This window comes from Sphaeroforma arctica (genome assembly GCF_001186125.1).
Source record: "Sphaeroforma arctica JP610 unplaced genomic scaffold supercont1.43, whole genome shotgun sequence".
Taxonomy (NCBI): domain Eukaryota; class Ichthyosporea; order Ichthyophonida; genus Sphaeroforma; species Sphaeroforma arctica.
Genome location: NW_014040515.1, coordinates 127615 through 141216, shown reverse-complemented (window position 1 = coordinate 141216; position 13602 = coordinate 127615). Strand labels below are relative to the sequence as shown.

Below are 13602 nucleotides of genomic sequence, written 5' to 3'. Positions count from 1 at the left end.
ATNATATATATATATATATTATATATATATATATATATATATATATAGTATATATATATATATATTGTAGTGTTTATGTATGTATGTATGTATATGTACCTGTGTATGCTTTTTATTAGTTTTTATACTTATGAATGTACATGTCCTATAACTATTTGATAATATAAACGGAATTATATAGATGGTTTCTAACCCGAAATAAATACGACGATTTTATATATTTTTGCATCCTATTCTTCGCACAAATAAGCTTTACTAAGCTTGTTCGGGGATATTTTGAGTAAGAGTATGCCATGAAACTACATGCACCGTGCTTTGCTTCAATTTCATCACCACTCACACTTTGCACACAGACTGTCCTGGAGCGAAGCCGCAGCAGTCAATGGCGCGATTCCAGCGACTACTTGCAGAGTCCATTACCGCCGCCTACTGTTGCGATGAACAATATGCAATTCGTAAGTGTGCGCTTTTTGTGATTGTATTACGTTCGGATGTCTACCTTGGATAATTTAAGTCGACCTATATATGCATAGATATACATTTACAATACCAGGGTTCGCCCTGATGGTGGTCTTCTTTGTATACTTTTTGTTTCTTACAAGCCGTATCTTTACACCTCACACTGCAACCTAGCCTCCTTTGTTAACTAATGTAGTATGTATAGTTGACAGTCAGTGGATGCATATTCTTACAGCTTGTTTTACGTAAAAATAAACACATTGTTGTATCATAAGTATCAACATTCTTAGTATCGCGCGCACTATGTTAAATACAGGTTTACATTCTATGTCTCCCATTATGTGCCGCATTAGTTGTTCAACTGCTTTGCTATATAGTGGACGACAATCTTTACAGCTCAGCTAATTATGTAAATACGAGGTTGTTCCCGCGCGTATATATTCATCGAAGCATCCGGAGGCGCTGTTCAACAGGACACATTATTAATATTGTGTTTTATTGCCATTGTATTCGAGTATATTATAAAACCGGTGCGCTTCATTCCCTTGCAGGTACCCGATAACAGTTGGAACATGGAGCGCAGAGTAGTGAGAAACAACTGGATGGTGGGTCTAGCCATCGTGCTGGTTGTTCTTTACAACACTTTTGACGATTGGGGTGCATTCACGATTGCTGTAGTGCCGAAGTCGGGGCACGGAACCGCCCCTTTGTGATGTGTGGGTTTGTGCTACGGCCGTTTGGAGGTTATCGTCTAGTGAATATTTAACCGTGCATCCAGGGTGTGGTGCACCTTCGTTTGCCGGCAATTCGGGGGATTTGCAATGAGCGTCCTGGAGTGCTACACCATCCCATTTCTGGCTGGGGGTATGGGGAAACCCAGTGTCTACGTAGGTGCGCTATACGTGCACACACCATGCATAAACCTTGGTTACCCAACCTGATCCGACTTGGAATTGAGCTAGTTGCCTGTCGCAGAAATTTCACACAGCTGAGTTGTGTCCGTCTGTAAGTCAGTATGATAACTTGGAGCACGTGGGACATAACACAATAGGCACCTGGACGTACACTCCGGACCACCAACGAATCTGCCTCGCCGTTGTGAAAACTAGATCCTCTGTAGATGATGAATAGTAGACCATCTGTAGATGATCTCCACGCCAGATCATGCCATGTCCAACTGAGAGGCTTGATGTTGTGGCGGCGTCATAAGGAATACGAAACACACAACCCATTTTTACAGCTCTAATGAGGTTGACACGCCTACCCTGCTATTTCCCAGCTACTATGAAATACCACAAGTTTCGCTTATCACAAGGAAATGAGAAAGTCGACCTTTATGTGGGTAATACCACGTTGCGCACCGCAGCGTGATCATCGGTTAATCAATAGTGAGAGCAAACTATTGGTGAGCAACCGGTATTGTTTATCGAAGATTGTATAGTTTCCATATTATCCTTCAGCTTAAAGCCATCGGGATCGAAACAACTGCCTCCGACGTGAGTGCCAGATAATACATCATATAAACAATACCTCATTTTATATACCATAGTCTCCTTAAAATGACTAGGATCTTTAATATAGGAGGCTATGCAACTATGTACTAATTATTTGCCCGATTAGCCTATTTATGATGTTACGATTGCTGAAGGAGCACCCAACCGGCCACACTATCCTTGTTTGAATATATACTACTGCCCATTTCAGCCAAGAGAGTGGTTGCTGAAGGACTAGCGAGTGATAATTTGTGGACCTCACTCTGCCGCGATAACTTTAGGCCTATAAGGTCACAAATATATTCGAGTTCTGAGGTTTTACAAGACGATGTCGGCTCTGCCATTGTGTTTAAGTACTCACAAAAGTCTACACTCTGTAGATACTTGCGAATGGCGTGTTGCTGACTGAGTTCAGCGGTTGTGGTGGAGTGATCCAATCCCTTGTATGGGATGCCCTTGACCAGGCAGTGCTCGGCTATCTTCCTAACAATACCCATGCAACCTGAGAGTACACCAGGAAGAACTCAGAATGAGCATCAACAAAACTATAATACCGTAGTCTAACGGTAAAATACATCCTCGTAGATGAACAACAGAAAACAAACGTCATGCAACCTGATTGTGGAAATCAGAAAGGGAGTGAATTTGCAACTCTATCTTATGAGCACCGTAGTCGATAATCTAATCAGACGTGGACAAGAAAATGAAATAAAGAACACTCATGCAACTTGTAATGTCACACCAGAAAGAAACAAAAGTGAGCATCTGCATATCTATGTCACATACTTGGCAATCGAATCATTAAGCATGAACAGACAAAAAAAATACTCTATATAAGAAACATATCAACTCACCTTTTCGAATCGCAATGTCCATGCAACGGTCTCCGTTAGAATTAATGATATTGACATTCGCATCGCGTGCGAACAAGTGGTTCATCATGGTTATGTTTCCCGTGCGGCATGCGGCGAATAAGACGGTCTCGCCATTGTGTTCTCTGAGTGTACAGTCCACGTCAAAGTCCATACATTCGTCGACGCTAAAGCATGCATCATTTACCTGTATATACAATGTATGTGCCGTTGTTTATTACGATGGGCCTATTTATGGGGTTGCAAACATTTGCGACAGCAATCTGGCAACAAAAGAATACTGCGATGTGGTAGGTATCGAAATAAATAATAAACAATAGTCAGCTCAGCGGAGAAGTTTGCTACATACCCAACTTTCACGTCGATTCAATGCAATGTATATTCTAGTAGCATTCTGTAATCGGCTTTGAGATGTCTTCATGATTGATGTGTGATGGCAGCTATGATGTAACCACCTCCGGGCAGTACTCTTTAAATCACAAAAGTACCATAATCCACGCAAAGCCGCTGACTGTGCGATTCTCTATTGTAACCTTAACGCTCGGACTCTTTGAAGCTCACAGATATAAAATACGTGAACAAGATGTCTGTAACCCCTCTTGACAGCTGACAATGGGTGGGATTCCACAAAAGTCTACAATCACAAAACCAGTTATATATAAAACAACCGCCTTTTGCCACTCTCTGGAGTCCTGTCTGTGACGGTGTAAACTCACTGACTGAATGTAAAGTGTGAACACTGAACAGTGAACACTTCTGCGCGACAGACTGACATAGTGACAGCTGTGACCCCGTGGGCCCACTCGGCCAGTCCCCAGGCCCCACAGTCACGGACCACAGTTTTGAGTCCACTGACTCACTGACTCTGAGAGACCGAGTCTTCAGTCCTCACTCCTCGCTCCTCAGACCTCTCAGACAGTGACAGACAGTCAGACCTCAATCCTGAATCCTCAATCCTGAATCCTCTCAGTCTCTCACAGACTCACACTATGTTGTCAACTAGTCGATGTCTCAATTTTGATTGATCGAAAAAAAAAAATCAACCATAGCACTTGACTTTACTCTACGCACTTCATAGAGTAGACTCTGGAGCTGATGGACTACATATTTGTCCGATCCGCACTCCGCAGTTCCGTACGACGGAGAAATATTGCATAGCCTTTGTTTGATATTGTGATATAGAAGAATAGAATGCTATGAATACAGTTGAGAATTCTGCTATGTATGTAAATATTTAATATTATCTGCAATAGACTAATACTAAATAGTAAATACATGGCCCATTATCAAGAGCAGCGCTCAGAATCTATGGCAAAACTGTCTACTCTTGGCTTTTTACGCACACGGTTTTCGACTTACGGTCTACGGAATATAAATATTTAGTTTTTCTACGCAAACATGAAACTTCAACCGGGCCTGGGCCTTGGGGCCCTGTGGCCTGGGCTGGCACACTTACAAAGTTGAAATAAAAATACTGTGTATGACCATGTGTTGGTGAATAGTCGTGGGCCGAGCTTCGCGGTTTGCCAACAGGAAATCTATGTGGGCAGCGACGCCAGCAAGTCACAAACCGCAATCTTCAGTTCTACACACCACAAATCGCCGTAAATAAACCCATACAGCTACATGTCCTTGTAATTTAAAACGTCAGACAGGTATGTAGAACTTTTTTTTCCATATGGCAGAACTATGGTGCACATCTTGTTCGAGCCCCAGTGCTAGGATATTCACCTTTATTCACTGTGGCGCCTCACATAGATTTGAGGTTCCTTGTTGTCCACCCCTATGGACGACATGCCGTTTACAACTTTTAAAGTGATAGGTAGTACTTCCTGTTGAAAGTTTCGATTCTGAGTCTAATAAATAGTTCAAGAAGTGATTGGGCTCGCATAAGAGTACAACAAATAGCAACACCCACTAACTGAAGTATCCACAATTTTTATATAATTTTTAATTTAAACTACATTGAAATATCTTCGTCTATTACATCCGCATCCCGCACGCCGTCACAGTAATTCCACTTGGGATATGCACGCTTGTACAGACTCATGCAGACTGTATCCTCAGCACGCATAGCTCCGTTGAATGAGCACTTCATGTGTCCGTGTGTACCTATGGAGAAGGGATAATATTCATCAGCATACATGCCTTAAAACGCAAAGGTATATGACTTTGTTGTACTACATTAAATGCCGCAGATCGGACTATAGTGAGATCGATAACAATGACGTGCACATTTAATTAGGAAAAGAGGAAACGAACCAGTAAAATTGTAAATATGATGACTACAAAAGACCTTAAAATACTAACATCATCAGACTGCTATGGCGGGCACGTCCTCCAAAGAAAAATAAAATCAAGCGATTGGTTGTCAAGCTCGTATACATATATCTACGCGCCAAACCATAAAACATATATCTACGCGCCAAACCATAAAACATACCCAACGTTTCCTTGATATGACCCCTGAGTCCACCCTTGGTCCACAGCTCCACCGACTTGAACCATGCAATATCACGGGTATTGAAGAACATATACCGCACGGTGGCGTGTCTGATGTTGATCTTGTATGGCGCTCCGCTCAAGACAATCTTCTTCAGGTTGACTCGGTCGGCGTTCACACTGCTTACGGACCCCAGGGCCAGCAGCTTGAGTGTATTCGATCCCGCAATCCGCTCAAACACCACTGTGGGAAGGTGACCGAAGTGTACCGGTGCATACACACTGGCCACTATCGGGCGGGACGCATGCAGAAAGCGTTCCATCTTAAACTTGTCGCCGCGCGTGTGCTGACTGAACACAGTGGACGCCGTGAAGGTGCGCAGAGGTGTAACATACACTAAATCAGCCTTGTTCTTCACAACTCGCTCGTTGGTCGAGTGTCGCTTGATGGTGAAATTGACCACCGTCATCTTCCCCTCGTGGCGCAGAAGATTCGTCATCACAACGGGCACCTTGCTGTGTTGCTCTGTGGATGAGATACAGGAATCCTTATGAATATCAATAATACTTGGCCGCGTGAATAAGTGCATCCAAATGTAGCCCTACACACATATATATGAGCGGTTCGTTGCGTCCGTGAAAGGAACTTGTCTCGAGTATGTGTACATAACCGGATATACGATGATCATATCGATGGTATCTATCTACTACAACTGATAGCATAATTACATACAAGGAATAACAACATAGACACGCTGCGCTTGTGATACGCCATTGAATCGACTAATATGCCTAAAATCACGTCAATACGCATCAGACCGTATCGACACAATTTACCCCGTTCACAATGCATGTCCTCATATCATGTAGCAGTATATGGGTAGCATTAAATACACCCAAGACTCAAATACGAGGTTTTAATCAAGCCTTCGAGGAATCACGCACACACATGCATACATCGGTATGTCAAAAAATATATATACATACGGGATATAATACGCACACTGTAGTACATGTTACCAAATCTCGTAGCGATTGCTAGCTCAAACATCGTACTTGCGGCTGCCTGATAGCTACAAGGATGCGCATATACATATAAACGATCAGTTAGAACATCCCACAAACCCTACAACAGCATTACTTGCTACAACTACATACCACTCGGGTTTGCTAGCTGCCTGCCGAACTCAGCCGGTACGTTCGATATGTACACAGTCACATACTGCCCCGGCGCAATGCCGTTCTTCTGTGCCTCTACACGCACACGCTTGTGTGTGCGCTTGAAGTCGTCAAACTGGAATATCCTAGAATAGTCCAGCGGCAAAGACTCTTTCGGGTCCCACTTACTGTCCTTGAAACTCTGCAACCCTCGGAACTTCTGAAATCGAATATGCGCGGGCTGGTCCACGGGCGTGTCAATCTCATCTGGGAACTCCAGATCATCGTTCTCCTGCTCTGCGAGGGCCAGATGCCTCTCTCGTACCATGTCTTCGTACATCTCCTGCTCCTTCTCGTAGTCCATGCCCTTGTCGTACTTCTCGAACATCTGCTGCTGCGTCTCCTCGCCCTCGACGTCCTCGAACTCCTCCGCACTGTCCACCTTCACTCGGCTCACACCCGCACCGGCATCGCCATTAGCCAGACCCTCAAGCATGCTCAGAGTCAAAGGCGCACTTTTCGCAACACTTATGTTATTGTTGTGGACCTTCTTGTTCGCCTGAGGATTGTAGAAGTCCTCGTTCATTTCGACGTCGTCCATGTCATCATCCATGTCGGTTAGTTCGGCATCAGTCTCGTCGCTGTCGTTCTCTTCCTCGACAATCCATGCGGCTTGATATGCAGAGGTACCCTATAAATGAGAAACGTAAGCACATTTGAGCATGACTACGAGGTAATAAAATCATAGTTTGATAAATAAATAAATAAATATATACATATATGAATACATATATATATATACGTGTGTGGGCGTACATAAATTTGACCACATAAATTTGCCTACATATATATAAATATATTTAGATGTGTGTGCGTGTACATAAATTTGCCTACATATATATAAATATATATAGATGTGTGTGCGTGTACATAAATTTGCCTACATATATATATATCATATATGCATCCTATCCATACCCATATATAAATTTGCCCATATACACACACACACATATATATATATATATATATATATCTTATATCATATCTATTTATATACATGCATATAAAATTTGCCTACATATATATATATATATATAGGCATGCATATATATATATATATATATACAGGCATATAAACAAATACAGACATATATCGAAACAACCTGTAAATACGTTCGATGTGCATGTAGAATGTATACGCATACGCATATACGTGCATGCTTTAAAATATCGATTATTATACTAATAAATATAAGAATCATAATATTAATTTATATGAACACACCCGTAAGTCTATATATATGCATATATATATGTATATAGATAAATTCTGAAACCCTATATATATATGTATTTGTGTTTGAAATTTATATACAATCTATATATAAATATATATGCATGTACTCAAATGCACACTTATATAATCGTATACATTTACATACACGTAAGAATATGCGAATATATATATATCTGTGTATGTATACGTATGTATGTAAACATGCATATGTATTTTGTATGTACACGTATACCGATACGTATATATATATATCCATACACGGACATAGATAAATGTATATATATATATACACAATATATACATAAGTATGGATATATATATACACACACACATATATATATATATATGCATAATACCTTAGAATTTACGTGCGAACTCAATTTTTCACAACCACGATTAAGTCAATACTAAATACTCATTGTAAACTATATCTCTGCATAATACTGTATATATCATAATAATAATGACGAGCATATTATCAATATAATGTAGGAGCGTATACTATAGATATGCATTCATATTAAGACTATAATTACGCATATGTTTATCTCCCCGTGTTTATCTGATGTGTGTGAATACGGGTCTACGAATAATAGGGAAATGGCTCTATATATTCTTCTAAACATGAGTGCCCATAGGATATAGTTGTAAATTCATGCATATACAACATAGTGTGTGGTTTGGAGCAAAAGTATACAAACATGCTGACAAGCATACCTTAGGCACACGCTTCACAACTTTCGGCATCTCAAACGTGCGCTCGGCCTCCAATTCCTCCTCCTCTGTAGGGAACGTCTGCTCCTGATCCATCATATCTGGTTCAAGTTCACTGACTAATGTGTCCTTCTTCAAAGCATCCGGTACAGCCAGCATATCTTCGTCGTCGTCACCCATTTCTACATCTGTCCTATTGTCCTTTTTAAGGTCGAATTCTGTGTGAGGATTTGCCGCGCGAACCACTTTCTGTATTTGGAAATCGCCACCACCAGGAATATGTACTAATCTATTTGCGTCCAACTTAGAGCCTCTGATATAGCCCGTCAATTTTAATGTCCCATTGTCTGCGCCACCATTCATTTCTTCATTGTGCACAAACCCAACCTTGTCTGGTACAACATACGCACGCTTACTGCGCCAATCAACGGTGTCGCGTTTCTTAGTAGCCAGCGCACGCAGTAACGCCAGTGCGTCAGTGGTGGTATCACATGGCAGTATGCGCTCGTCGGCGGGGAAGTGAAACTGCAGATACTTATGCACGGCTTTTTTTACCTCTCCTCTGCGTTTTACAGGCATGCGCTCTAGACCGAGTACAACACTAACCATCGGTGGAAGACCAATAGCCTTGGCACATGTAATCGCGATCTCACCCGCCTCGTCCGGAGCGCTGTCGCATGCGGCCACGAACACAACAGTATCCGCCATTTTAACTGCTTCCATAACACTCAAAGTGTTTGTTCTATCTACGTCGATGAATGTAAATCTATTTTTCAACGTACGAGAAGAACACGTCGACATCGCTCCGAAAGCGCTGACAACCGCATCTGCGCTGTCTACATCCTCCTCCTTGGCCACACCGAGCAGCCGGTCCTTCACATGCGAACTCTGAGCGCCATCGCATACTGGAATAAGTGCAATCAACTGCGAAGCACCTGACATACCTCCAATCAATCGTTTCGCACTGAGGACTGCCACACGCTTCTGGGCACGTATCTGCTTTGCGCGGTTGCGTCTGTCTAGCTTGCTGGCTTCATGCTTGCCATTCTTGTCGTGTTTACTATTCAAGGCGAGTCTACCCTTGCTCTCCTCCGCGCGCGAACGTTTACTAGAATGTTTGCCAAATTTATGGCCTTTATTGGCCTGTTTTAGGGCACCCGACCTATGACTATGTTCCATCGCGAACCGTTTCGTCTACCTCTCTCTAAGGTTCAGTTATCACGATTGTGTGCTTATTGAGAGTGCAGTCAATCCTTATGGTCGTAAAGTGCACGTGCGTAATATTGTGATTTTTAGGGTTTTGAATTGAAAACCTAACAAAGCCTATCTAAATATATGATGGTCTTCTTTAACTTTTGTCGACTGATGAGTGATGACAGTTGATGACAGTTGATGAGTGACGACTCTCTACTAGAGAGTGTTGAGACTTGAGACTTGAGACTTGAGAGTGTATAAAAGTACATCTCACTACATCGTATATTTGTATTGAACATTGGCTCAAGTAAACCTCTCGTTTCTTTACTCTTTCCCTGTAGGAGTTCAGCCTAGCATAGTGGTAGAGGTTAGGCACGAAAGAACATCTCTAGACGTCCCCGAAAAAATGCTATTTTTTTAAAACTCAGTTATAATCCAGAAAGGAAATGAATATGTAGCAGAACTGCTGCTTTGACAGTTCCTTGACACTTAAGATTTAGATTCTGCATCTGACTCTACCCGGGTCTACCGTCTGAATCACTCTCTCGGACCACCCCGGATCTATGGAGTAGGCTTTACCAACCACATGAACATCTTCATCCTTCCCGAAGAGCTGCAGCATGGTCGGATAGTTTGCTCAGCATTTTTGCCAGGTGTGCCAACCAACCGTTCTACCTCCATAACAGAGGTGATGGTGAGCTGTATCGGGATTCGGAATGGTTTCTATCGACTTTTCAAACATAGCTGCAAGTTGATTTGTAGTTTCTGTATTCATTCGCCTGCAGGGTCAGTTGATAAGATTATCCATATCTGATCTACACGCCACACTGATCCAACGTGATATTGGACGAACAGATTGCAGGTATTAATGATCCCGTCATTAAGTTGCGCTAAAACTTGTTTCTGTTGCTTACGGCCGGATAAATATGCGAAACTGAAAATTCCGGCTTGACTTCGCAAGTTGAATTGATTCTTGCGATCCCGGATACCACGAGTATACTTAATTTAAGGAATCGCTCGTGTCGATCTCTCCGCTGGCTTTAGATTCTGGATGCGCGTCTATGTACCATCAGGGTTTATTCCAACCAAGATAATTCTTGGCGGCTACGATATCATCTGCTGCTGACACTAGTGTATTTCATTGATCGCATTTAGCGGTATCGTATTCAAGTTGGATTTCTGTTTTAGAGAGTGGTGCTTTTATGCTTTTATGAGATCATACAGTTGGCCTGCGCTCGCTCGGTCTCTCTTGTTTCTACCGTTTTTCCGGTACACAAGTTTGTTTGTGTGATGCTAAAAGTTATTTTGTACTTATATTTAAATCATTCGAATCCACTTCCAAATGTTCTTAGTTAAATATCAATTTATACACAAACGCGAACAATTCAAACTTCGATCATCTTATTCATCGACGGCCTCCAAGGAGTTCTTGCCAGAGTCAAACTTTACCTGCGAATTGTATAGCAGAATCCGTCAGAAAATTGCGTCGTGTTCCCTTCTATATTCGCTGATATCGCTTCACGTGGTAAATTGATTCAATGTTTGAATGAGCACTTTTATTGAAGCGGGTATTCGAATGCAAAATCAAAGCCCGCAATCAATTGCTTTTCAGTTTCTAGTGCAGGGCATTGTGACATAATGTAGCTTCGCTTCCCACAGTGTATTTACCAGTGTCCATTCCCCCCTTTTTCATGTCATCATAATTTGAGTTTTCAGGCTGTACCAAGTATCAACACGGTTTGGGTATCAGGAATGACGTAATATGGGGAAGGCAACTAATGCATCGTTTCAGCATTTTGCCAATTGGAATTCATATTCATATTAACCCCCGCAGTCACCTGTAATTGTGTACATCAGCTTTCGACGACATGACTTCCGCGTTCATGGCATATAGCTCTGTCTCTATACTTAGTTCCTTCCGAATGTTTTATGAATCATAGGATGAACGTTGTCGCCCTTAGGCCAACATATATCGTCGAGTTCACCCCTTGGGGAAGAACAGGTGCCGAGCGAGAGGAGTGGACAATATCTCTTTATCTCTCTAATTCAAAATAGTGTATTCTCTCTCAACTATTTATTTAAAAATGGACTCTCTCTCAGTCTTTCACTCAGTTTAACTTCGACCTTTCTCTCTCCCTCTACATATCTACTACTAGAGAGACTCCCCATCTAGCAAGTCTAGCTCTAGAGGGAGCTAGACTCTTAGAGACCGGATACGTGAGAGTCTGCGACTGAGAGTCTAAGAGAGACTTCACTGACTTGCAGAGTGCAGACTTGGGAGTCGAGACATAGCCTTCTAAATCATACATTGAGGGGCTGATTATTATATATTTTGTATTTATCATTATTGTTGTCAGATGACAAATGTTGAAATGTCACTATTTGTTTTCTTTACTGCAAATAAATTTTTTTTTGGGGTTGGGGGGGGGGTTTAAAGTAGTATGTGAGAGACAGCGACTCAGGTGCAGGCCTGCAGCAGTGCAGCCTGCACCGAGTACACTCCCTGCAGTACATAGTTACATAGCAACATATGGACTATGGCGCATGCACTCTGCAGAGTGCAGAGCTGCTGGATCTCAAATTCTCAATCTGCTCAAGAGTATAATTTTACCAAATATTTTGTGTTTATTTTAAGAAAAGATTTATGTTGAGCTCTTCCTGTGCTACGATTGGTCAATGGTCTCTATACAAAGCATAGAGCTTTATTACTTTGGTTTTTCTTCTTCGGGGTTTCTTACTCTTTTCAATCAATACATAAATAGAAAACAAAAGGGCGCACAGTGCACCCCACTGCATCAAACAACCCAATTGATAAAACTTCTATGGCACCGCCTAGCGCCCTGGACCTCTCCTTCGCTCTCATGACTCTTCCATCTCTGGCATTTTGCAGTATACTAGATAAATTGTCGTCTCGTGGTTTTTGTTTTCTTGATGCGGCCCGGCTCAAGAATATTTGTATAAAAAGTGTTAATCGGACAATACGCTTGTATTCCGTCGGTGCACCCACTCCGTGTGCACTCGCGAGGAGGTAATATGGGTCTACGCGAAGGACACTGATGATCATTGCTTGATGTGCGGCAGAAAATCGTGGTCTAAACAAAAGCTTAGCTGATCCTTGATCGCATCCATTGTCTGTACAAGGGCGTCGAGATCTGACGAGGTTTTCTGGCAATGAGTATCAAGTTCAAGCAAGTGAGTTGGAGGTGGAAAAATGTTCCGCATTCGACAACCATTGGGCAATCACTAAACTGTATTTTAAATCAAGGAATATGGATATAATGGGCGGCCAAATTGGAAATGAAACTGGCAATAGTATAACGCTAAAGAAAACTATCAAGAACGTAGAAATGTACACAAAGCAAATTTGATAATAAAATCAAACCGTTTCGGAACATATCAAATTCGCTACGAGCCTAGATACCTACTAAGCTGAGCGAATGGTCGCACTGATTTTGGACATTCAGCTGGCTGCAACTTCTGTCTCACATGAACAAGTGCGAGAGCAAGCCTATATTGAGCAGTACAAAAACTACGCATATGTACGGGATGAATGTGGACAATATATAGCACCGCAAAGAAGTCATAATACATGCGCGTATCGTATATGTACATAGATTTTATGAATGTGTAGCAAACAAATACTGACACTATTTACACCATAATCCAATATAACATCCACTGGATACTAGAAAATCACATAAAACCTACCTGCGCATTCTGAGAAGTGCTGTTTATCGAAGTGCTGATCAGATCGACAATGTTTATTAAACGGGTATATTCACGAGCCTCTGTATGGCAGATTGCTTTACGAAGATCGACATTGGCTTGTCCTGAGTAAATTATTATATTTTTATTATCATTTTCTGGTATGCGATTGCCAGCAAAAAGGACAAGCCATTGTGATCGTCATAATACATCAAGGGTGATATATATATATATATATATATATATATATATATATATATATATA

At 41.7% G+C, this 13602-nt stretch overlaps 4 protein-coding genes across 4 annotated transcripts in view; 1 reads left to right on the top strand and 3 right to left on the bottom strand.

Annotated features, from left to right (window-relative positions):
- The window catches only part of SARC_01145 (hypothetical protein), a 2510-nt gene extending 560 nt beyond the window's left edge, over positions 1 to 1950 (top strand). Inside the window, exons 2-3 of the mRNA XM_014305152.1 lie at positions 354 to 455; positions 1011 to 1950. Of these exons, the coding sequence (XP_014160627.1) occupies positions 354 to 455; positions 1011 to 1172 (264 nt within the window). The 3' untranslated portion in view covers positions 1173 to 1950. The remainder of the gene's footprint in view (positions 1 to 353; positions 456 to 1010) is intronic.
- On the bottom strand, positions 1951 to 3555 carry SARC_01144 (hypothetical protein). The gene is made up of 3 exons (XM_014305151.1): positions 3174 to 3555; positions 2807 to 3011; positions 1951 to 2454 (listed from the first exon to the last, which is right to left on the bottom strand). The coding sequence occupies exons 1-3, from the start codon at positions 3243 to 3245 to the stop codon at positions 2093 to 2095; spliced, it is 639 nt and encodes a 212-aa protein (XP_014160626.1). The 5' UTR covers positions 3246 to 3555; the 3' UTR covers positions 1951 to 2092.
- A 1198-nt stretch (positions 3556 to 4753) lies between these two features.
- SARC_01143 (hypothetical protein) lies at positions 4754 to 9654 on the bottom strand. The gene is made up of 4 exons (XM_014305150.1): positions 8442 to 9654; positions 6425 to 7115; positions 5268 to 5792; positions 4754 to 4936 (listed from the first exon to the last, which is right to left on the bottom strand). Exons 1-4 carry the CDS (start codon positions 9615 to 9617, stop codon positions 4785 to 4787), a joined length of 2544 nt encoding a protein of 847 aa, XP_014160625.1. The 5' UTR covers positions 9618 to 9654; the 3' UTR covers positions 4754 to 4784.
- A 3038-nt stretch (positions 9655 to 12692) lies between these two features.
- SARC_01142 (hypothetical protein) overlaps positions 12693 to 13602 on the bottom strand; it is a gene marked incomplete at both ends in the record, with an annotated part of 2024 nt that continues 1114 nt past the window's right edge. Inside the window, 2 exons of the mRNA XM_014305149.1 lie at positions 12693 to 12797; positions 13341 to 13462. Coding sequence (XP_014160624.1) covers positions 12693 to 12797; positions 13341 to 13462 — 227 coding nt within the window. The remainder of the gene's footprint in view (positions 12798 to 13340; positions 13463 to 13602) is intronic.